Source organism: Notothenia rossii (genome assembly GCF_949606895.1).
Source record: "Notothenia rossii genome assembly, chromosome: 2".
Classification (NCBI taxonomy): Eukaryota; Metazoa; Chordata; class Actinopteri; order Perciformes; family Nototheniidae; genus Notothenia; species Notothenia rossii.
The window spans coordinates 13,885,688-13,909,747 of record NC_136904.1 but is presented as its reverse complement, the minus strand read 5'-3'; the positions used below and the strand labels follow the sequence as shown (position 1 = coordinate 13,909,747).

At 38.8% G+C, this 24,060-nt stretch overlaps 2 protein-coding genes across 2 annotated transcripts; one reads left to right on the top strand and one right to left on the bottom strand.

Annotated features, from left to right (window-relative positions):
- Positions 1-774: 774 nt before the first annotated feature.
- tfb2m (transcription factor B2, mitochondrial) lies at positions 775-9,790 on the bottom strand. The gene is made up of 10 exons (XM_079664121.1): positions 9,635-9,790; positions 8,714-9,075; positions 8,151-8,346; positions 4,753-4,844; positions 4,438-4,591; positions 3,086-3,234; positions 2,807-2,896; positions 2,514-2,567; positions 2,265-2,413; positions 775-1,748 (listed from the first exon to the last, which is right to left on the bottom strand). The coding sequence occupies exons 2-10, from the start codon at positions 8,996-8,998 to the stop codon at positions 1,559-1,561; spliced, it is 1,359 nt and encodes a 452-aa protein (XP_079520247.1). The 5' UTR covers positions 8,999-9,075; positions 9,635-9,790; the 3' UTR covers positions 775-1,558.
- A 261-nt stretch (positions 9,791-10,051) lies between these two features.
- Positions 10,052-20,034, top strand: LOC307028801 (saccharopine dehydrogenase-like oxidoreductase). The gene is made up of 12 exons (XM_079664122.1): positions 10,052-10,395; positions 12,504-12,613; positions 14,354-14,434; positions 15,445-15,574; positions 15,683-15,732; positions 15,895-16,025; positions 17,171-17,288; positions 17,450-17,569; positions 17,660-17,716; positions 17,862-17,973; positions 18,182-18,263; positions 18,753-20,034. The coding sequence occupies exons 1-12, from the start codon at positions 10,197-10,199 to the stop codon at positions 18,841-18,843; spliced, it is 1,281 nt and encodes a 426-aa protein (XP_079520248.1). The 5' UTR covers positions 10,052-10,196; the 3' UTR covers positions 18,844-20,034.
- Positions 20,035-24,060: the final 4,026 nt, after the last annotated feature.

Here is a 24,060-nt window from a genome sequence, read left to right as displayed (position 1 = left end):
TATACTTTTCATTTTTCAAAATACCAAACAGATCATGCATTTTAGCCATTCCTCATTTCGCTCAATTTAACACTGCCTTTCATGCTCGGATTCAGTGAGGACAGCACCATCTGGTGGCCTGAAATATGTACTACAGCGTCTCCAGCGCTTTGGAACGGCAATATCCGTGGCTGTCTCCTCCTGATTGGTGGAGTTGGCCCAATAGCCGGAGCGCAACTTCTGTAACGACATAAAAGTGTTCAAATCTGGATCAGTCTGTATCAGATCCGTTGCAGCCCCTTTTTTAGAGATTTGGGTATGGAGGAAAATAGAGAGGGTTGTGTTTTCTGACACTTGGTGAGTTCCCTGGAACACCGGGGACACATATTCATGTATAAAAGACTTACAAAAGTGCATTTTGCATGATAGGTCACCTTTAAATAAGACTTAGTAATAGGATCAAAATGTATTGACAAAGGTACGGCCCTCAGAATTATTTTATTGGTTTCTTGTGTTAACCACTTTAATATTGCAGTTGGTGTAAGAGCTTTTCTTTACTATGTACAGTACTTTTACATTACTTGAGTAAAAGTTGGCATTGTCCACCACTGACTATAGAGAGAAAATGAAAACCTTCAGGACATAGGGGCACGCGCACCTTTCCAAAAATAGAATTATATTTAGAAGCATATCACCAACGGAAAAATAAATCAATAGATTTAGTCCAACACCCATACTAAAACGAAAGCTTCAATGGTGTGAGCATCTAAACAGCCGTGAAATAAATCTCTCCTATACATATCAAAATTCAGATTTAATGAGGTCTTTGAAAAGCATATTTCACACGCAGCTTAAACAATCCACAATAAATGACATTTCATACATTTAAAGCTAACGCTCACACAACAGATATACCAAAATATACAAAGCCTTGAAGTCATACAGTAAAAAACATCCTCCTTCCTGCGCTGCTGAACTTTGTACTTTTATGCAAAACTAAATACATGCAGGGCGGTGCTGTGACACTCCATTCACACTATGCTACAGTTATTTCAGTCAGTTGAACACACGCAATTTTTGCAATATAATATATTTTGCATTACATGGTGCATCAATTACTTTTTTATGAGGCCTAGTGGACGTGTCGCTGTTGTCTTCATACAGGGATAATATGATTCAAGTAATCATAAGACCTTGATTCTGCAACCATTTTTACATATCTTCAAATTCTATTTTCCCTCCTACTGGCAATCAGATCTCAATAAACACCCCAACACCACTTTTTCTGCAAGTTTATGTCTTCAACTAATTCAACTTAAGGAAATTCGAGTGCAGGACGATAGAGGCTCATTTTAAAGCAATTCCTCCATTGACACAAAGATCAGTAAGTCACACACATTTTCATCACCCAAGTCTTTCGCTACATGGTGTATTATGTGAAGCGTTTATCTTTTGTCTTTCTGTATGCATGTATGAATGTAATCACACATATTATTCTTGTTGATATTACACTGTCATCATATAATATTTGGTTACGTTTGTTCTATAAAACTATATACATGACCTGTATATCCATATCTTAAGACCATCCCCCCCTCTCACTGTTCTCCAAGACTTCTTTATAAAGCCAGCTCTGTTTGAACTCCTGACTTTTGTCCATCAGCTCAAACAGTCGGCGATACTCCTCTGGATACACATGGCCTGTCAGAATGTCCTCCGACAGGCACATCTCTTCTAACAGCTTGCTCCCACTGTCTGGAGACCAGTGACTAGAGAAACGAACAGGAGAGGGAGACAAAGAGAGTGGAATGAAGGTCAGATTACGTGTTCAATGACAGATTATAATAATGCTTTAGTACTGATGCAATAAGAGGAAGACTAAGAGAACAATTTAAAACAGTTGTGCAATGTGTCTCGATAGCTTTGTGCTAGTGAAGTGTGTTGGATCAATGTACATTTGCAACGGAAAAATAAAAACCAGCATACAAGCTGAAGTGGATGGGGTGCAGATCTCTCAATGTCTAAACACCTGGGGGCGTTTCAGTCACAGGCAAAACAAGACGAAGCTTCCGTTTTGAGATTTTGTGGGATATTTCTTCATATTGTATATCGTTTTTGGACTCAGGACAGCAGGTTAACAACCGTCTTTTTCACTAAGTTTGTTTATAATGGGTCAGTTAACAGTTTCAAACAAAGTTTTGTCTGCCATAAGCTCAGTCAGTTCCCGTATATCGGTATCTTAATTTAAATATATATTGAAACTTTTCTGTATAAAACTTGCTTACTCGAGCATGTCGATGAGCTTATCCTTCCTCTTTACCAGTAACTGTTTGATCATCATCAGCAGAGTTGAAGCATTAGAAGGAGTGAGACCATTAGAGAACAGATTAGCCCGCGGACGAAGGCGCACCAAGCACAGGTGGTCGTTGGGAAGCTGAGGGGAGAAAGAGGCAGAGGACACAGGGACACGCTATATTAAATGGAAAAATATCAAGCCACTTTACATCGCTGTTGTTGGGTCTGCTCATCCTTACCCTAGAGCGAGGGAAACTTTGTTTTGAAGTGTACACAAAGGATTCCCAGGGCTCCTGCGCAGACAGAGAAGCAGTGGTTGACATCAAGAAGACTCCCATCACATTTATGTTGAAAATACTTGCTAATATGAAAATGTGAGTAGCATCCCCCCTGGCATTAGCTTCAAGTATTTTTAAAAAGACAAAACACTGTAGAAAATGTTTAACTTGAAAAAAACGTTGTTTTCTTCTGTGTAAGTCTCAACCTAACTGTTTTTCATACAATGCATACACCATAATGCCTTAAACTTTACCTTGTGCAGGAGTTCAATATCACAGGCCATCTGCCAGAGGACAGCGAAGGGTCTGTAGTATAAATTTTGACCTGGACAGGAAACGAGTTTCTGTTGGAGGAATAACTGCATTCAATATTTGACACAAGGATAATAACCGGAACAATATTCAATTCAAAGTCTCCATCAGCTTTAACAAGTGATTATATTTTGTACTGAACACACACAATATTAGACTCTGTGATCAATAGATTGACTGGTCTTTAATACTTGAGAGGTTAAAATGTTGTAGTTCTTTACCAGGTATTCATTCTCCGAAATGAAGAAGTTGAGCTCTATTCTTCCATATCTGAAGACAGACTGCTGTTCAAACAAAGCGTAAATCATCTTCCACAGCGTGCCACGGATATTACGCATCGGCAGGATACCAAACACCTTCATTGGGACGTCTGGGGAGACACACACATTACAAAAAAAAACACACTTCAGGAGGATATTACACTATATAACGTACAGTGTTTACTCATTCCGGTGTGTTATTGTGAAAAGTTATAGGGAAAGTACATTGATGCATTGTGATTTTTAATCATAAAACATTTATCTATAGTTTGAAAACTGTGAGTTGCTGAAAAATTATCGAAAATATAAAATCGAATATTTGCAGCTGTATAGGCAATGGCAATAGAATAATACGTTCTGTATGAGGGAGGTGGGATTTGTTTACAGTCAGAGAGGCTCAACTTAAGGTGCAAAAAAATAGGGGTGCACCGAATGGGAAATTCTTGGCCGAAACCGATACCGAAAATAGGAAACAGTTGGCCGAAAACAGAATGCCGAAAATGATTAATAGAAATATATATAATGTATACATTTTTTACCAATGTTGTTCAGCTACCCGATTATGGAAAAAGACATGATTATGGCAAAACTTAACTTAAATAATAATCACTATTATGGGTCCATAAAACATTTATTCAGCACTTTTGAATGCATACAGTACATTAATTCCAAGTCAAGTGCATTTTCTTTTCTCTGTAGGATAACTACAACAGAGTGCATTCAGAACAAAGCCAAGGTGCTTTAAAACTGCATAAACATCTAGGCCAGTAGGCCTACAACAAAATAGTGTAAATAAAGGCTATAACAGCCAGGCCTTCAACAACAAATGCACCTATAAGTTTGATAACCTAACGTGTTGTTGTGATGACGTAATCAAAACGCGGCGAAAAGCACGGTGCGCGACCATGCTCGCGGCTGGCTCACAGCCAACATGTCTGCCGCTTGGAGATATTTCAAAATATCAGAGAAAGAGGCGCGGATTGCGATTTGTAAAACGTGTTCAGCTGACATTTCTCGAGGGGGTGTAACTGCAAAGACTTTCACCACTTCGGGATTACTCCACCACTTAAAATCAAAACACCCGGACAAATATGCGGAGTATGATCAACGTAACCCTGTTCTCTGACATTCGGTGATATTTTTTCGGTGCTAAAACCCTTTCGGCCGAAAGGGCCTTTTTAACCCTTTTCGGCCGATAATTTTCGGTGGCCGAATATTCGGTGCATCCCTACAAAAAAAAACTAATTTGTATGTGCATGTGTGGGAGATTTAATTTGCCACAGTGCAGTGTCTACTCAGTGTGTCTTTCTCACCATCAGTCCAGTTAGCCTCTGATATTCCCAGATCATTGAACAGTTTGTCAGTGAACATAGAAGGGGGTCCATGGGCTCCATTGCCCACAGGGTCTAGTTTAAAGTAGTCACAGTGAACCACTTCCAGCTGACCATCAAGACGGCCTTCCAACTCCTACAACATGAAAACATGTAGGGGATACAACATCATTTGTCAAACTTTTACAAAAAGGGTACAATTATTTGTTTAAGAATTACCATTTGATGATTAAAATGAGTAAAACTAAAACTTGGTTGACTTTCGCTTAGGGATATATGTTGATATAACTGTGTTACCCGTAATTTTGGTAGGAACAACTTATCCCCTTCAAGAGCCACAATTCTCTGAGCTCCAGCGTTTATAAGAGTCTTCGTCAACACCCCAGGACCTAAGAAAGACAGACACCAAAAAAGCCTTTCAATTATTTGTTTTTTCACAGACATTAGTAATATACGGTGCAAAACGTATAAACATGCATATTCTTTCTCTAACACAATCCAAAATTAACTGGGTACTTTGTCAATGTTAATGCAAAATGAGATCCAAGTTAGACACCAGGGGCCGTATTCACAAAGGATCTTAGGGCTAAAAGTAGCTCCTAACTGGCGAATTTAGGAGAAACTCCTAAACATAATGGGCGTGTCAGTCTTAAATTTAGGACTCCTAATTTTATTCACTAAGAGCAATTCACAAAGTATTTTAGGCCTAAAAGTAGCACCTAAGTCTGGGAGAGCTTAAAAGTCCTCGAGAGGACTCCTAACTCTGTAAGACCTATTCACAAAGAATCTGAAAATGGCTGCGAGACGAAATATTTTGGAGACAATGGAAGACTGTGAATTGATCAAGAGATAGGCTAAATCGTGAGGGTATCAAACTTGTTGTGGAATTAGTGCGGGATGCAATAACATCCCAGACTAACAAGAATAACCCTATTAGTCCGGAAATAAAATGTTTGGCAACACTACGATATTTAGCAACAGGGAAAATGCAACTTTGCAATGCCGACGATTTAGGAATATCGCAACCATCAGTCAGCCGTGCCATAAACCAAACCATCAGCACGCTCTCTAGACCACATATCATCCAACAGTTTATCCGGTTTCCTTTGGACAATCAACAACAACACAGGATCAAAGCCAACTTCATGGCAATTGCAGGTATGCCCGGTGTGTTCGGTGCTATTGACATAAAAATAATTGCGCCATCAAAAGATGAGGACGTGTTTGTCAATAGAAAGAAAGTACATTCCATCAACACGCAGATTGTTTTCATTCATCATGATAGGGGGACTTGAACGGCGGTATGGGCTGTTATTGAAAGTGTTTAAGTGCTGGAAATATGCTCATTGGATAATAGTTTGTAGGGTGCTTTTAATTGCCCCCTTGATTTAATGCAATTTTTACGTATTTTTATTGTTTGCTCTCTCTCTTTAACGTTCATATACAACGTCATTATCGTAGTCTGCACAAACTTGTCATCATGCGTGTATTCTGCTAACTGCACTGTCCATAACTATTTGATAGGAATACATTTCTAGCCTAGGCTATTTCCTTGTTTTTCGGTGATTTAGTGGGCTCGTTTGTGGGATGTTGCGGATGAGTTTCAGCGAGACCGCCTGCTCTGAACAACCAATCACCGTACTGACCGCTTCTAAACTCATGCACGAGAATCGACGTAATCCATAGCAACGGTGCGTCACTCTTAGTGATTTATCCTTAGCATGAGTAGGTCTCAGCGGCTTTGTGAATAACTTTTAAGAAAAAACTCCTACGTAAAATGTTTTAGCGCGAGTTAGGAGCACTCCTAGCGGTAAGATAAAATGCTTTGTGAATACGGCCCCTGAAGCACAGGAACATTATGCATGCATTAACCTGTTAAGCCCTGAGCCTTTTTTTCAGGTTTGAGGCTCGAAAATGACATGCCCAGAACAAATGACTATACAGTATCTTCACTTCTTAAAAGCAGTAAATTAATAATCTTTTTTCTCCAACCAATAGGCGCTTTCACACCGGAGTACTTTTCCCAGAAATAGTTCCTGTGATTTTGCGTTCACACCAAAAGGATCTGGAACTAGAACTTGTTCTTGTGAGAACCCTCACACCAGATACTGAATGGTTTTCGGACCCCCCCAGACCCCCCCAATAAAGCAAAAATGCATGTTTCAGAGTGGCCTTTTATTGTGGCCAGCCTAAGGCACACCAGTGCAATAATCATGCTGTCTAATCAGCATCTTGATATACCACACCTGTGAGGTGGGATGGATTATCTCGGCAAAGGAGAAGTGCTCACTATCACAGATATTTTCAGAGTTGTAAACAATATTTGAGAGAAATGGTTATTTTGTGTAAATAGAAAATGTTTTAGATCTTTGAGTTCATCTCATAAAAAATGGGAGCAAAAACAAAAGTGTTACGTTTATATTTTTGTTCAGTGTATAGTAAGTACCCTGTATCAAGATTGATGCAAAATAAGTGATATTTGACCTTTTTAGACAGATTTAGCAAAAAAAACTCTTCTGGGGCCATTTGGGTGGATTTTCCTTATCTCTGGCCCCCCTTGCTCGATTTTGACGAGTGACATCTCTTTCTGACCGTTAGAGCCAATAGAATCGAAGGGAAATCGTCCCGCACACACTCATGTTAAAAAAAAAGGTGGCGTCTTAGCGCATTCAATCTACAGAGCGTAGGAATGGCCTGCTCTGATATTTGAAAACAGAATTGCAGTTTTATTGCTTATAGATTATCAGAACATTTCAAAGGGGACACAGTCACATTGGATATTAACCTATGGATTAACTACAGGATTGTTTTTATCGTTTTAATGCCATTGAAGACCAGTTTTGACCAGACAAAACAAGGTAAGCCATGTTAGCGTTTTAGGCTACCTACTACCACATGTTTTGATGTACGTTTTTGTTGATAACGTCGCGAGTTTGTATCTTTCAGTGTTGAGGTGGGCACCGTTAGATTCTGTGTCTTTACGATCATAAACGATGTGTTGGATGTGCAGCTAGGATAAGTAATAAGGGAGCTAGGAGAGATTTTCGGTGCAGTAATAGGTTAGCATTTTTCGCCTTGGGCTAATTCAGAGGGTCAGTGTTAGCATTGGAGTTTTTTCCCATTATATGGATATAAAATATTCAAAGTTTACTAAATATTTAGGTTCCTTAGACGTTGTTTCCTGCAAATGGCGCGATTTCGGACCCGGTTCTTAAGAGGTTAATGCTCTTGAACACAACTTTTGATCAGAAAACAGTAAAGGTAAGACGTATTTGCCGTTTTGGCTACGTAAAATGAAGTTGTGTGTTATCTTTGCTGGCTTTCGTTGCCACGAGTTTTGGTCGCACAGTGATGATACTTATACCATCGGAATCTGTGGAATCTCAGCTTTCATATGCTATCGAGCATTGTGCAGATCCGATGAAGTATACAATATTTATACCGTGAGTTATGCGCTTAGTGCTAATTCAGAGGCTCGGCGTTAGATTTGTGTTTTATTTCGGTAAAAATCGTTCATATCGTCAGGTAGCTGAGTTTCTTCCCGTTAGGTGGGTATGACACATTCATAGTTTGTTAAATGTTAAGAAGCCCTCAGACGCTGTTTCTTGCAAGATGGTGCGGGGGCTCCCGGGCTTAACAGGTTAAGAGCACTTTGATATAACATGCTGACTTCCATTTTGTTTCCAAATACATACCTGGGTTACATTCGAAGATAACAGTTTTAGCATCCTCAGGTTCTATGAGCTGTGCTACCAGCTGAGCCAGGTCTGGGTCCACGATGTAGTGTCTGGCCATTTTAGAAGACTGAGCATGGAGTCTATTCTCCTCAACGTCACCGAGATCCAGCAAGTCATGCAGGAAGTCATACCTGGACAGAGGACGACACTTGCCCTGGAGAGACACCAGATAATGCAGATAGAAAGTGAAAACCATTGCTACCATGTGAAAAAGCTCACAGTATATTGAAAAGTAATGTGTAATGTTTTACCGCTCAATTGTATTGATTATTATAATACGTCACACATAGTGGTTTAAGTAGCCAGGAAAACTCAATAACTATACACCGTATTATCCTAAACAATCAGTAACAGAGTGCAGAAAACTTCAAAGCAGTATCTATAGGAGTACGACCAAAACATGTAAATTACTGCGTAGCATAGGAACTATATTGATCCCCCATAGGGGAAATGTATTTGTTACAGCAGCTCAACAATATAATTAAGGGACAAATCAAGCAAAGCCAAAGAAAAGTGCCTACCTGTAGAGCCACAGCAGACAGGTTCCTCTGTGCGAGTGCTGAGGAAGACGTCCTCTCTGCAAGAGGCTGCTGGGAGCTTTGACCAAGGGTATGTCGACCAGGACCCGAAGAGAGAGAGTCCAGGCTGAAGGCCCTTCTATGAAGCACAGGAACCCCAGAGATACACCGGCCAGAATGACCCACAGGGGGCAACACTGCCTTGTGCAAACACAATCTGCTTCTGATGGTCTGGCAGCAGGCCGGGCGCATCATTAGCTCCACCTGTCTAAAAATGTGAATGGACATAGTGGATCTTCAACTACAGAAGAAAGAGACGAGACAAGAGGGGAGGGAGATGGGGGGGCTCCTCAAGAGGTCATTCCCTAGAGTGATTAGAGAAAAAAGGACAAGGGATTATAAAATGAATGTCAGACATTGAAATAACACTATTAGAAAAAACATGTGCTAGCATTAAATGGTTAACTAGACTTTTTGCAGAAAAACGGTACATGTAACGTTCGCTAACTTGTTCTTTACCCAATATTTGAAAGGGTTAAGAAATTAGAAATCATTTAAAAGTGACATGATTCAAGCAAGTGTCAATTATGAATAATAAAGTCAATAACGATATTCAAATATGCGTGTGTGACAAAGTAAGTACGTTATCAAACGTTCTCCTTGCACGTTTGGAGGTAACGTTTGGTTGCTTTTTTATCAAATTCACTGGAGAGGTATTCACCTTTTCCACCTTGTAAATTCAGTGTTTGAGTATGCACGCCAAAGAGGCACACAATAAAATTGCATACACTCTGTTACAACTCCTTGGCTTAGTTGATTTGTTTGGGGATTCTGAGGATATGTAAGTTGTTAGCGCGCAGGCTAGCGTCACGCTAACGTCACTAACTACTACAATGCGTTTACATGCGCTTTATCTAAACATACCTTATTGAAGAATATCCTCTATATATCCAAATAAAACGACATCAGAGATTTAAAAGAGCCTCTTGTGTGTCTGGTTCCTGTTTAGACTCCGTGACATTGAGGCCTCAGTTGGTGTTGTAACTCTCGTGGTGCAGATCCAGGCGCATCTGAATGTCGTCATTGAAAGGCGTCTAGGAAGAGGACCAATCAGAAACGCGAGGAAGTTGTTGCGCTAACGACTACCTGCTAATGCTAAACCATTGCACACTTAAAACAAATAAATAAATTAAACTAACTTAGATGGGCTGACTCTTTGGAATGAGCCAGTTATTGTTATAAAACATTCACTGACCTAGAATACACACGTAACGTGACAAAATGTCTTGATACGTAATTGTTTTGATAGTAAAGAAAACCAAACGCAGTTGTTAATGTCTGTTAGCATATTAGCATAATGCTGCTACGGAAGTAGACTCTCGAGCGCTGTCAAAAGTGCACGCAGTCAGCTCTGCGCTGTCAGTCAGTCAGAGAGACTGGTGCAGGTATCATCTCATCTAACTCCTCCACTGTTGCTGCTGTTAACATGGCCCGTGTCGAAACATCATCCAGCAGACCCTACCATCTGATTATCTTCGGAGCCTCCGGATTCACGGGACAGTTCGTGGTGGAGGAGGTGGCCCGGGTCGCATCCGAGGGTCCGAACGGGAACCTGAAGTGGGCGGTGGCCGGCAGGAGCAAGCAGAAGCTGGAGAAAGTTCTGGAGCAGGCGGCCGCAGAACTCAGTACGTACCCCAACAACTCCATTAGTTGTGCGTTTTCTCTGAGGTGGACAAATTACTCTTGTAGTGAAGTCAAAGTAGAAGTACCAGAGCGTATGGTTACTCTTTTAAAGTCCTGCAATTAAACTTTTTCTCAAATAAAAGTGGAAAAAAGTATTGACATCAAATGATACTACCAAAAGGAAGTAGCCTACTCATATTTCAGCTTGAACAATTTCAGAATCATTTATATCATATGTTATGATTATAATTATTGATTGATTAATTTGTGTTTATCAAAGCTGGTAAAGGTACAGCTATTTTTTTACTTTGAATACTGCAGGGTAGCTTGTGAATTTTACTCCAGGTGACTAAAGTCTTATGTAGTGTTTTTTATATTTCACACCATTAATCTAAATCTGCAAAGTAACTAAAGGTATTAAATAAATGTAGTGGAGTGAAAGTGCACGCTTTACCTCTGAACTGTAGTGCACTCGAAGTACAAAGTAGCAAAACATTGAAATACTCAAGGAGAGTACAAATCCCTCAAAATGTTACTTAAGTAGAGTACTTGACCAAATGTACTTAGTTACTTTACAACACTTATTTTGATCAGATTGTTTATAGAACCAACAGTTCTGCAACGGGATAGTTTCTCAGTGAATATTTCCAACATCAGAAGGATGGAGGATGTAGTTAGAGCTGTGCCTCTAATCAGGTTTTACAGAGTATTTACAAAGGCATATGGAAATCACTTAACTCTTAGTTCAAATCAGGATCACTAATCTATCCAAGTTGAGCCTGCTGATAGTGATTTGTTTAACATTACTTTGACCTTAAACTCTGACTTAACTCCAAAGTACAAGCGAGAAGGCAACTTGACAAAAAGAAATCATACCATTATTGAAATTGTATCCACCAAAAACTAATTTTTGAGCTCTCACTTTGAACAAAGTTAATAAAGACAAGGCATGTTTCAACTCTCACCTTAAATAATTCAACCAACACCTTAAACAATTTATCCTTGCTGCTGATGGTGAAAAAGACAGACAAGATTACTAACAAGGGGTAAGAGTTGTAAAAAATGCTCAACACAATTTGCACAAACTGCCTTTATTAACTACAGCAACAATACATTGGAATGCTATTCCCTGCACAAATAGTATCTGTAAGATTTTTTAAATTATTTTATTTATACTTAAAATAATAAAACCATCAAACTTTAAATCAATATATTTGCTGATGATCAGCCTTAAATGAACTGATAGATTAATGTGTTTGATGATAAATATTTGAAAAAATAAAATTCCATTTACAATTACACACAAAAAAAGGAAAATTCCATATTTAAAAAAAAAACGTTTTAATATTGATATTTACTGAATACTGGTAAACACTAATTGTGTGGGCCAGTCATTTTTTAGGGTGTATATGCAACACTCTAAATCTGGATAATAAATTCCATGATTGGATCAAGAGCTGGGAGTTTTTCTGCTGTCATGATAGTAATGTGATTTTCCCTAGGATTAGATAGTTATTCTGTTGTGTCCTCGGGGAGCGAGCAACAGCTGATGGAACAAACCTGCTCACTGTACAATCCTCAGCCATGGCAGCACACACTGTCATTCAGGAAACACTGCAAGCAGTTTGTCCGTTTTAATCACAAATGTGCCTTTCTCCAACAAGCCCCAACAAGTTAGTTATTTCACAGGATGCACAATATTTGTTAAAGGCGGAATATGTTTCAAAATACCAATCTGAACAAAGTATTGTTGCAGCATACAAATCTAATTTTGCACCATAAAATCTTTCTTTAGTTTAGATTCTTGTATGATAATTTTTCAATGATAATAGTCAGGTAAAAATCATGATTTCTGAACAAACTCAATTTCCCTTCTCAGTCAAAATTATCGCAGTTAAATATGTTTATCCAAATCAATCCGCTCTAACATTTTCTGTGCTTCTTGTAGCCTATTTTCTCTTGTTCTTTCTCACGTACTCATTTCCCACAGCTGTACAGTACTCCCATATTCACACCTGGTAATCATAAATATTAGTAATTATGTTAACTATAAAAACGTTTGATGTTTGAGACTGTAACGCAAACATTTGTATTCTGTGTGTGCTTGCAGGTAAGCCTGAGCTGAGGTCAGTGGATGTCATTGTGGCAGATGTGGGAGAACCAGACTCTCTTGCAGCCATGTGCAAACAGGCTGTGATTGTTCTCAACTGTGTAGGGCCTGTAAGTAGCTGCCTATCATTCTCTTTCTTAAAAAATTACACATTTCTTTATCCATCTCATGAGAAACTATTTTTCCTCACATCATCTCACAAATGTAGCATGTTGGGTTCTCCCTTTGGCACCAGTGTAGTTCAACATATCCCTGTTTTCTCTCCATCATTAATACACACAGAGCAGCCTTTATTTACACAATGAAGCCAACTGACTTGCAGCACACAATATGTCGTATTGTATTTGAGTCAGGAGGGAAAGCATCCAGCACTGCTTTGCGTTCTGTGTGAAATCAAGGTTCTGTTTCAATTCAAATTCTTCCACTGCAGTTTCCCTACTGTTGTACACAGCAGCTGGCAACTTGGTTTAAATGGAGAAAAATATTTGAAGTTAAAAAAAATACACCCTCTTATTTCTCTTATCAGTTCAGTGTTTCTATCTCGTCTTTTAAGTGAGTATACATTTAATAAATCTGGTAAAGGCTATTGAGAGTGAAGTGCTGCCAGTATTCTTGTGATACCACGTTTCACATACTAGCCCAAGAAGAAGAAACAAGGAGTGTTACAAAGGTGGAATGTGCTTTGCTCTGCAGGTTGGTTATCCAAAATAAACAAAATAAGGTTGACTATTTAAGACTACAAACAGAATAACAACTCGTAATAATCAGACAGATCATATGATTCACATGTATTTTTAAACATGAATATATAAAACAAAAGAAACCTCAATGTTCAAGTTTAACAGGATTCCCCTTGGAGCTAGGTTCTGCAGCTGCAATGCTGGAAATCCAGTGGATCATTTTTTATTATTAATCAGATATTTTATTAAAATGTTTGCAAACATTAATTTAAAACACAAAGATGACACTGTGCATCTATCATCAAACATACTTGCATACAGACAGACATACCAACTGTGCTCAGAAAGTGAGGAAGGTTAATAAATGCAAATGAGCCAAATCAAATATCAGAAGAGAATGATATGGTTGCATTCATGGACGGACTATATTAGAAGAGGTGTTTATAATATGAATGCAAACGGTTGAGAAAATTAAGGGTATTTACTTTAACGCGTGTCATCACCTCCTCCACCCAGCGATTACGGGACGTTGCCAGCTGGGGATCATGTCTAGTTGCTGCATCAGCAACAAAAGGGAGTGAGAGTCAATATCTGGGGGGGTATGTTAGAATGCTAGGTATGGTGGAAAAATGAATTGTTAATTATAAATAAATGGTTTCTGACATGTTTTGCAACCAAAGGGGCCTCATACGACCTTCACATTGGTCCGACTGTGTGTGGAGGTTAGGCAGTAATGATAAGTAAAAAGACCTCTAGATGTGATATGCAAGGGAATATCTGGTTTCAACTGTTTATTTTGATGTGGTTACTGCAGACATCTTAGATTTAAACTTGAAACATTTTTGGTAAAGCTAAACTCTATATTCAGATTTGTGCTGAATAAACATATAATTGAAGAAAGAATTGAAGGCTTATAAAGTTGTATTATTCATACAGAAGCTGTCAAAAGCTCTGTATTTATGAGGAGTATTGTTTTTACACCAAATTAGGCCCTAGGTTTAGACGGAGGCTTGGCCTGTTATTTTTCTGGCTAACATACAAAAAGTTGAACCCTTTTTTAGCCCAAAGCAAAGTAGTAACACACACAATTGGCCGGGGATCAGACCTCCACCAAATAAGAACAATAAGGTTTTGCATTATTTAAATATATGTGTCTCTGTCTGTGTATAGTACAGGTTTTTTGGCGAGCAAATGGTGAAGGCCTGTGTGGAGAATGGAGCCCACCACATTGACATCAGTGGAGAGCCTCAGGTATGTCTATGGTGCTGTTTTTCTTTAATATAATGTTCTGCACATCACTTAAACTTGTAACTGTTACAGGGAACACTTTTTTATTTCCCTTACTGAGACCTTAATCTTCTGAATACTAAAATGATATGTGCCCTAAATGTAATAATGCATGTGAAATTAAAGTAAAAAGAACATACCTGCATGTTTTCAGATTTGACTCTGCAGCTGTTCTAAAGTTCAGACGTGCTGCGTTTCATGCTGCATCCTGTTAGACAAGAGAATCCCTCACTTGACCGCATGACAGCAATTTGTCCAGGCTGTTAGATGGAGGTCTGATGCACCATGTATCATTAAAACACAGTCAAACCATCTGACCCTAAATTCCCAGCAGATATCATTTATATACAAAATATTTGAGCAACTCATTTAGGTCATGCTGCTGCCAAATCCAGAATTGCTTATGAGAAGGAACTAGGGCTTGGAACACCTTGTACCAGGCAGCAAGCTAGTCAAAATCTCTGCTTTATGAAATGTAGAACCAATTGTAGACCAATAGCACAGCTGTCTGGCTTCTTTTTTTTTTAAACCTCAGCAAAACATTTTTTTTAATTTGTCAGACTAAATCAATTGGATTCAGTTTTTTTCTAGATAAAGGTTGTGGTAATGCATATTAATTTCTGCCCAGTTTTCAAAGGGATATTTTTGGGTCTCTTTTTTAACCTTCATTTTAAACTTCTGTATTTAAAAAATCATAGGTTTAAAAAAAAAAAAAAACACAGTCCCCATTCTGACAGCCTAACTTGGATTCTGTTGTGTATTGATTCCTTTAAAAGCTACACAAAACACCCCAACACCTTCACCATCATTTTGTGCTAATTGTTAAGAGGTGGGGCAAAAATTGTCGAATCGAAATCATAGTAACATTTCCATTTCATTTTTTTAACTGGCACACAGAAAGCACTTGTTTGTGTCTTCACTTGTTTACAGTATGTGTGTCACATGTGTGTATGTTTCTGTCTGGCTGTATGCAGTTCTTGGAGGGCATGCAGTTGAACTACGACAGCCAGGCCGCTGAACAAGGTGTGTACGTCATAGGGAGCTGCGGATTCGACTCCATTCCTGCCGACATGGGAGTCCTCTTCACCAGGGACCAGTTCAAGGGTAGGCTCACAAACACATTGATGCAAAATGACCCCCGCTTCACTCCACTCGCCCCCTCTTTCTGTTGCTAGTTTTTGCTAAATCATGTGTATGTGTGTTCTTCCACAGGCACCCTGAGTGCAGTGGAGAGCTTCCTGACTTTCGGCGCAGGAGAAGATGTACGTAACTTACAAGTCCAAACTATTGACCATCTTCTTGTTGTGCCTTGATCATCCACTTTCCTCTTTTTTGAACCCTTCTTCATTTCTATTGTCTTTTATGTTTTCCCCTTTCTTCCACCACTTCCTCCTCCACATTGTCTCTCTACCTTCCTCCCTCAGGGCGGATGTCTCCATGATGGCACGTGGCAGTCAGCTGTCCATAGTTTTTCTGAGGGCCATGAGCTCCAGACTCTCAGGAGGAAGTTCAATCACAAACCCCTCCCCACTGTTGGCTCCAAGATGAAACGCAGGTACATAGTAGAGTGGGCATTTCCTTCAGACATAAAAATAACGCTTCCTTTCCGTTTTCTCAACGGCACTTAAACAGTTGGTTTCTCTAACTTGCTTAAGAATTTAAGGGAACTGTCCAACTGGCAAATGTGCTCAGTCATACAGTTAATGTCACTGATAAACTTTGGACCATATTTTTGCACAGGGACAATGGCTGTGTTTTCTGTCCCTTATCTGTTACATTTAGCTCATGTTGGGTAATATGAACAGGCAACATGACCACAGCAAAGTGAACAAAGTCTACGCCTCGCTGTGACAAAGTTCCCTTCAGAATAACCTTTCACCTGGTCAGATAGCAGTCTATCATTAAAACGGTATTTGGCACCAGCAGTGCAATATGTTTGTTCAAGCAGCGATATCAAGTGGCATAACTTCAGTAGAACCTGGTGATTAATAAAACCAATATAGATATTGATATTTAAGACTAAAATTAATATATCAGGCAATTTTCTTTTCCTAATAGTTGTATGGGATAAATAAATGTTCTATTTATTTTTGTGCATTCAAAAGGAAATATTACAGAGGGAAAAACTGCCTGTATAAATAATCAATTAAAAAAGATAGCTGTCATTACCATTTATTATACTTGTCAAAGAATATTTCTGTCTTTACTTTAGATATTTAACCTATTCTGTGTGTTGACGTTTACGACCAAACCCTGGCTCTGTTATCTCTCTTAAGGAATGGGATGCTCCAGATATCTTGATAAACCAGTTAAACTCTCGTTCACAAAATGGTTTCTAAGCTCAACAGATGTGAGAGACATCTCCTGTGTCTCCAGATGTTTACGCCTCCCCCAATATGCTCATTAACTCTCTGTAAACTAGTTAAAAGGTCTATCAAGAGATAGGCTGGGCAGAATGGACATGACAACCCACCCGTGTAGTCAGAACCTTTTGCTGCTGTGACTTGTGATATTAATTCTCCGGCCGTTATACTTGTAATAAACTATCATTGTTTGACATCAAAGCTCCAACTCTCCTCGTGTCTCTCTGAGTCCTGACTCTCCATTGCTGCAGAAGTTTCCCTTACAATACTTTGTGCTGTAGTTTGCCCAACACAGTTGTTGATAATGTTGAGTGTATTTCTTTGTGCGAGTTTGCAGGGGTAACTTGTTCTTCAGTAACGAGGTCCAGCAGTACTCGGTGCCCTTCCTGGGCTCCGACCCCTCCGTTGTGAAGAGAACTCAGCGCTTCCTGCTGGAGGAACATCACGACAAGCCGGTCTGTTTCCTTTAATCAAACTTTCTTTGTGTGGATCTTCCTCTAATTGTTCACTATTAAAATACATTTTTAATACCGTGTTAAGAAGAAAAAATAACACCTATTGTATAATTTCCGTTTTAGTTAATTACCTTGTACTCTCACATATTTCGTATTCTCAGGTTCAGTACGGAGCGTATGTGGGAATCGGAGGAATTGGCAACGTTTTCAAGCTGCTGTTTGGGGGCCTGATATTCTGGCTCTTTGTCAAGTTCAGTCTTGGACGCAAGCTGCTCCTCAAGGTAAACAAACATTGCACATCACATAAGCCAATTTAACTGGGATATGTTTAGGTGCTTATGTGCATATGTTTTATTTGCCCATCCTCTCAGCACCCAGAGTTCTTCTCCTTTGGAGTCTTCTCCATGGACGGACCAACTAGAAAGCAGGTAAACAAAAATAAAGTTAAAACACCCGAGTTAATGCTCTGCTGCGGTTCATCTCATGCATATGCAAATACATCTATTTAGTTTAGATAGTAAAGGATGCTTGATTTTCTGATATATATTTTCTGTGTGTCCATGTGTGTATTAGATGAAGGATTCAACCTTCCAGTTTGAATTCTTTGGAGAGGGCTACACAGAGGGGCAGGACCCCACCCAGGGAAAACCCAACGCCAAGATCCGCACTCTGGTGAAGGGGCCAGGTAACTCAAAATCCTAGTTTTGTACTTGATGCAACAAAGAGAACTATTTTAATCCCTTCATGAATGCACAAATAAAACCTGTAATCCGAACCTCAGTCATGTTTTCTTGCACTCATCATTTTTTTGGCAACCTATTTCATTTCTGGTATGTTCAAACCCTCATTGGTGTGTCTAAAGGTTTTTTATTTGTCTTTCTGTTATTACTCAGAGTGTGCCTATGTGGCCACGCCCATCGCCATGGTGCAGTCGGCCCTCACAATGCTCAACGAACCCACAGCCCTGCCCAAGAAGTGAGTTATAACAACATACTGCCTGACAAGGGAGTGACTTTTCACCGAAATACAGATTCAGCACACACACACTTTGAATCTAAATGTCTCTTTGCACAATTGATACGCTCGTTCCAAGTTATTCTCTAGTTTTTTGTTAAATTTCGGATATACATATGCAGGACTAATATTTTGCAGGTCCAGTCCATTTCACCATATTTGTTATGTTATATTTAATCCATCTAGACAGTGACACATGGCAAAGTATTGTGTTAAATATTTTAATTGGAGTAGGCATAAAACTGAATATGTGGGACTGTTATATAAAATAACAACATAAGAGTTTTTCTAGAAGGTGATCTTGCATACAGGAGCTTACATAGGAACCTGGGAACAGTTTTTTTAAATCCTAAATTATGCTTCAAACAAAGCGTTTTCATTTCTATGTTTTACAGTTTAGTGTGAATATCGCTTGAGGAATGAAACTCATTTGATATCCTTCTTTTCCAGGGGAGGGGTCTACACTCCAGCAGCTGTTTTTGCAAAAACCACCCTGACGGACCGCCTCCACAAACACGGGATCGAGTTTACTGTCCTCTAAAGTTTGTCCCCTACCTGATGCCATACTCCAGGTTTTTGTCAGCACTTACTAATACTTACAATATACTAATAATACATGGAAAGCTTCCTACTTTTATAAGAGGGCTATTTAATCACAATAGCTTTATGGAGTGCCCTTTCAGATTAAGCTCTAACAGCATTTTTGATTGCATTTTCTGCATTTATAATTTCTTTATTTAATCAAATACTTGCCGGTGTCTCTTTGGCTTGAATGTAATATTGACCCTCTGCTTGAAAGACAAAAGGTACAGCTGCTGCAGCCAAGCACAACAATTATTCAACAGCTGCGTGTGAACAGATTTAACACGTCTAGGCTCTAACATGATTATTGTCCATGAAGTTTGTTCAGATTCGCTGTGCCAATTCAATTCATCTTTTTACCTAATTGGACAAAACATGTTTACTACTAGTCTTGCTCTCCTGCTGCACACTGTCAGGTGATACAAGTGAAAACATTTAGATTGCCTATTTATAATACCAAAGATCAGTTCGTGAAATATTGTACTGACAAATATGAAATTATGATCCAACAGTGTTTACATCAAATCATTAAAATTCGAATAATGGTGCATCCACATCTTCTGCATAATAACAGAATCTCCTAAATGATGCAGCCTTTACGATATTTACCTACTTATTATACGTGGCAACAAATCTCACATTCTCTCAACTGTTTCATCGAAGAGGAACTTTGCCAATTTTCATTACCCACTGTGTAATGTAAAGCTATCTCTACTATGTGTGTATGTGTCGGTGTGTGTGCATGTGTATCCTTGCCTTTCCTGGCCTGGCCTGTTAGCCTGATTGCTTTGTTTTTGACAGTTAATAGTTGGATAATGGCTAAATCATCATACTTTTTCAATCTTTCTACAGTTTTTTTGTATCTGAATGCTGCAATGGTTCGCCATTACGAACATGTGTTTGAGCCTTGACATAAAATGCATCCAGTTTATGCACGAGACGGCACTGTTTACTCCAATGGACTGAAAGTATCCTGTTTGATGTTTTGTTAACACGTTTGTGGGGGGGGGGGGTTTATCCACAAAAATCTCAGTTCTTGTTTTTCCATTTTTTATTATGTGCATGTGACAAGAAATATTTAGAGTTTTGTTTGGTTGTGCTGTGCTTTGTTTGGGCCTCATGAATAAAATCATCAATTCAAAAATAAAAAGTGCCTGTCTTTCTTGCAAAGATCTTTGGATACATACTTTATGAGCATAATGCATTTCCTGTCTACAGGAAGAGGTTCTCGTGATTGGTTGTTTACATTCAAATACTTTTTTTCAAAACAAAGAGTATTATAGAATTTTAAAGATACAAGTTGGGACAATCTCTGAAAAAACACTCAATAAATAGATATTGGTACATTTCCATTATCAAGAATGTTGTGCCTAATTGATTTGGCTCGCTATCAAGCAGACCAAGTGAGAAATAGGTTGAGATAAAAAATATATATAAAGTAGTTCTGTGAGAAAGATGTTACTGACACAATGTCATTTTATTTAGTTTAAGACCGTATGATTCATTATTACCTTATTTAAAATGAGTCTTATCTGTGATCCAAATAAAGTATTTGTTTCTTAACAAAATGTCCCGTGTTTAAATAATCCAAGTCAACTTTATTGTCAATCTTCCAGTTTGTGTGTACAGACAGAGATCGAAATACCGTTTCCCACAAACCCAAATATAAAAACAAATGTATATAAAAATATGTGTGCAAATATGTGTATATATACAAGGTCAAAGACATATTTTTACATGTGCACACATTAAGACCTAAGTTAAAAACACAACAATCACTATGTACAAAAGAACAGTCACTTCAATATTTTGATCATGTACATTAGTGCAAGATTGTCCTATAGCAGCGTAAAATGTGTCTGGTGCTAGATTTGAGTGTCTGAGTGTGTGGGGGAGTTATAGTCCAGTGGGGGCAGGGGGGAGAGAGGGAGGGAGGGGAGAGAGTTCAGCCTCCTGACAGCCTGTTGTAAAAAAACTGTTCTTTAGTCGAGTAGTGCTCGACCTCAGGCTGCGGAACTTCCTCCCGGAAGGCAGGAGGGTGAAGAGGCAGTTGGAGGGATGGGTGGGGTCACCCACAATGCTGAGGGCTCTGCGGGTGTTGTAGAGGTCCAGGAGTGACGGGAGTGTGGCACCGATGATCCTCTCAGCTGTGCTCAATAATAAAAGGATTATCATAAAAATACTATTAATGATTATTATTGTGGCCAGGATAATCATTGTAAAGTGAACATTTCATATATAGACCCATTCCTGATTCTAGACAACTGAAAGTCAAGTATTGCATCAGTGAACATTTCATCATGTATCGTTGATAGAAAAACTTAAATCTTAAGCGTCACTTTCACAGGGAGTGCAACAGAAACAGTTTGTCAAATGTGGTATACCAATATCGTTATCATTCACAGTATGTTTTTCATTCAGAAAGAAGTGTATACTATCTAAAAAATAACGTTTACTACACCTGTTGTACCTTATCCTGTCCTTACAGGATGTGTTTCGAAACGTTTTGCTTCAACATCAACAGTAAGCAAACACTGTGCAAAGCAACACAAAGGGCAAATGATATACTATTACGCAATGAATGGTGACTAATAATGAGTTCAACTTATTTTGCTAACTCATGTTGTTCAGACAGACTTTGGGCCATATTTTCGCACAGCAACAATGACTTTGGATTTTTTCTCTCATCTCCTACGTTTGGATCCTGTTGGGAAATTATCCTTTGTTGGTCATTCTGAACAGGTAACATGACTAAATCAAAGTCACACACTCTCCTCCACACTGTGACAAAGCTTATTTCAGGATTAATCTTCAGGTTGTGAGATTGCATGCTGATACAATTAAAACAATGATTAGCAATAAAATATGTTCGTAGTAGCAGTGATATCCCCACAGAAAAGTGCATTAACATCAGCTACATTACATTTAGCTGACACTTTGATAAATGTACTCAACCATGAGATGGTTCATATTTAGTTGTCTTTGGTTATTTTCTTGCTGTAACAAATGCAAATGTTCCCTCTGTGGGACGTATAAAGGTGTTCTGATTCTAATTCTGAGCAACAAATTCAAAAGTCCTACAGGTACATTTCCTATCTATAAACCCAACCAGATGAAGTGCTACACAGTCCACACCTGGTGTGTGTGTGTGTGTGTGTGTGTGTGTGTGTGTGTGTGTGTGTGTGTGTGTGTGTGTGTGTGTGTGTGTGTGTGTGTGTGTGTGTGTGTGTGTGTGTGTGTGTGTGTGTGTGTGTGTGTGTGTGTGTGTGTGTGTGTGTGTGTGTGTGTGTGTGTGTGTGTGCTATTTTGTAATTTTACAATGCAACGTCAGATAAAAGTAATTAAGAAAATCGTACCCTCTAAGTCTGAACATGTTCAAGTTTTCCAAAGACTGATTTGGGAAGTTGTATTCCCAATTAAGGCCATATTTTTAGAATGAATTCAATGCAGCTTTTTAGGCTTTGTTCACAGGAACCTCACAATGACTTTGGAATTTGTCCCGTTATAGCTTAAATGTAGATCCTGTGGGTCACGGACATTTGGTTTGTCATCATGAACAGCTTTTTTTATCATCTTGTGAGATTACATGGCTGATAGCAATCAATCACTAAACCAATAATTGGCATCAGCAATAATATATAATAAACTAATGTTTATTACTAGCAGTTATATCAAGCAGCTGTCACTGAAACGTGATTGTATGCAAGTATGAATGTTAAATTGTATACATTTAACTATGTACTTGTCTGTCTGGATGTTTGTATATTCATCCTCATCCATAGTGAGTCTTTGATATTATTGATATATCTTACTGACCAGCCCCTATAGTCTTTGTTTTATTACTTTTATTCCCTGCTGTATTGCTAATTGTATCTACATCTCTTTGGTTGAAATATCAATATATTATAATATAGGCTGTGTCCTCTTGGTGTAATGACAAGCTGAGTTTGTGGAATCTTTAGACCTTTTTTTTTAAAAAGTAAATGGTGTATTTAGCAGAATATAAATTTGCACAAATATATCTAATCTCACATTCAGAAAATACCACCTCTATGACTGAATTAAGACGTTAATAAGATACTATAATGCACTAATGCTTTCTCTCTTTCATGGAGACAGCTGCTGAAACATATAATACTACAGGACTGTCTCAGAAAATTAGAATATTGTGATAAAGTTCTTTATTTTCTGTAATGCAATTAAAAAAACAAAAATGTCATACATTCTGGATTCATTACAAATCAACTGAAATATTGCAAGCCTTTTATTATTTTAATATTGCTGATTATGGCATACAGCTTAAGAAAACTCAAATATCCTATCTCTAAATATTAGAATATCATGAAAAAGTATACTAGTAGGGTGTTCAACGAATCACTTGAATCGTCTAATTAACTCGAAACACCTGCAAGGGTTTCCTGAGCCTTGAAAAACACTCAGCTTGGTTCAGTAAACTAAATCACAAGTATGGGGAAGACTGCTGATCTGACTGCTGTCCAGAGGACCGTCATTGACACCCTCCATCAGGAGGGTAAGACACAAAAAGAAATTTCTCAAAGAGCAAGCTGTTCACAGAGTGCAGTTTCAAAGCACATCCACAAAAAGTCTGTTGGAAGGGGGAAATGTGGCAGGAAACGCTGCATAACCAAGAGAGATGACCGCAGCCTTAACAGCATTGTGAAGAAAAGTCGCTTCCAGAATTTGGGGGAGCTTCAAAGACAGTGGACTGAAGCTGGAGTCCAGGTATCAAAAGTCACTGTTCACAGACGTGTCCGGGAAATGGGCTACAATAGCCGTATTCCCATGGTCAAGCCACTTCTGAACTCAAGACAACGGAAGAGGCGTCTGACTTGGGCTAAGGAAAAGAAGCACTGGACAGTTGCACAGTGGTCCAAAGTCCTCTTTTCAGACGAAAGCAAGTTTTGTATTTCATTTGGAAGTCAAGGCGCCAGAGTCTGGAGAAAGGCTGGAGAGGAGCAAAATCCAAGTTGCTTGAAATCCAGTGTGAAGTTCCCACAGTCAGCGATGGTTTGGGGAGCCATGTCAGCTGCTGGTGTTGGTCCACTGTGTTTCATCAAGCCCAGAGTAAATGCAGCTGTGTACCAAGAGATTTTAGAGCACTACATGCTTCCGTCTGCTGAAAAGCTCTATGGAGATGAGGAATTCATTTTCCAGC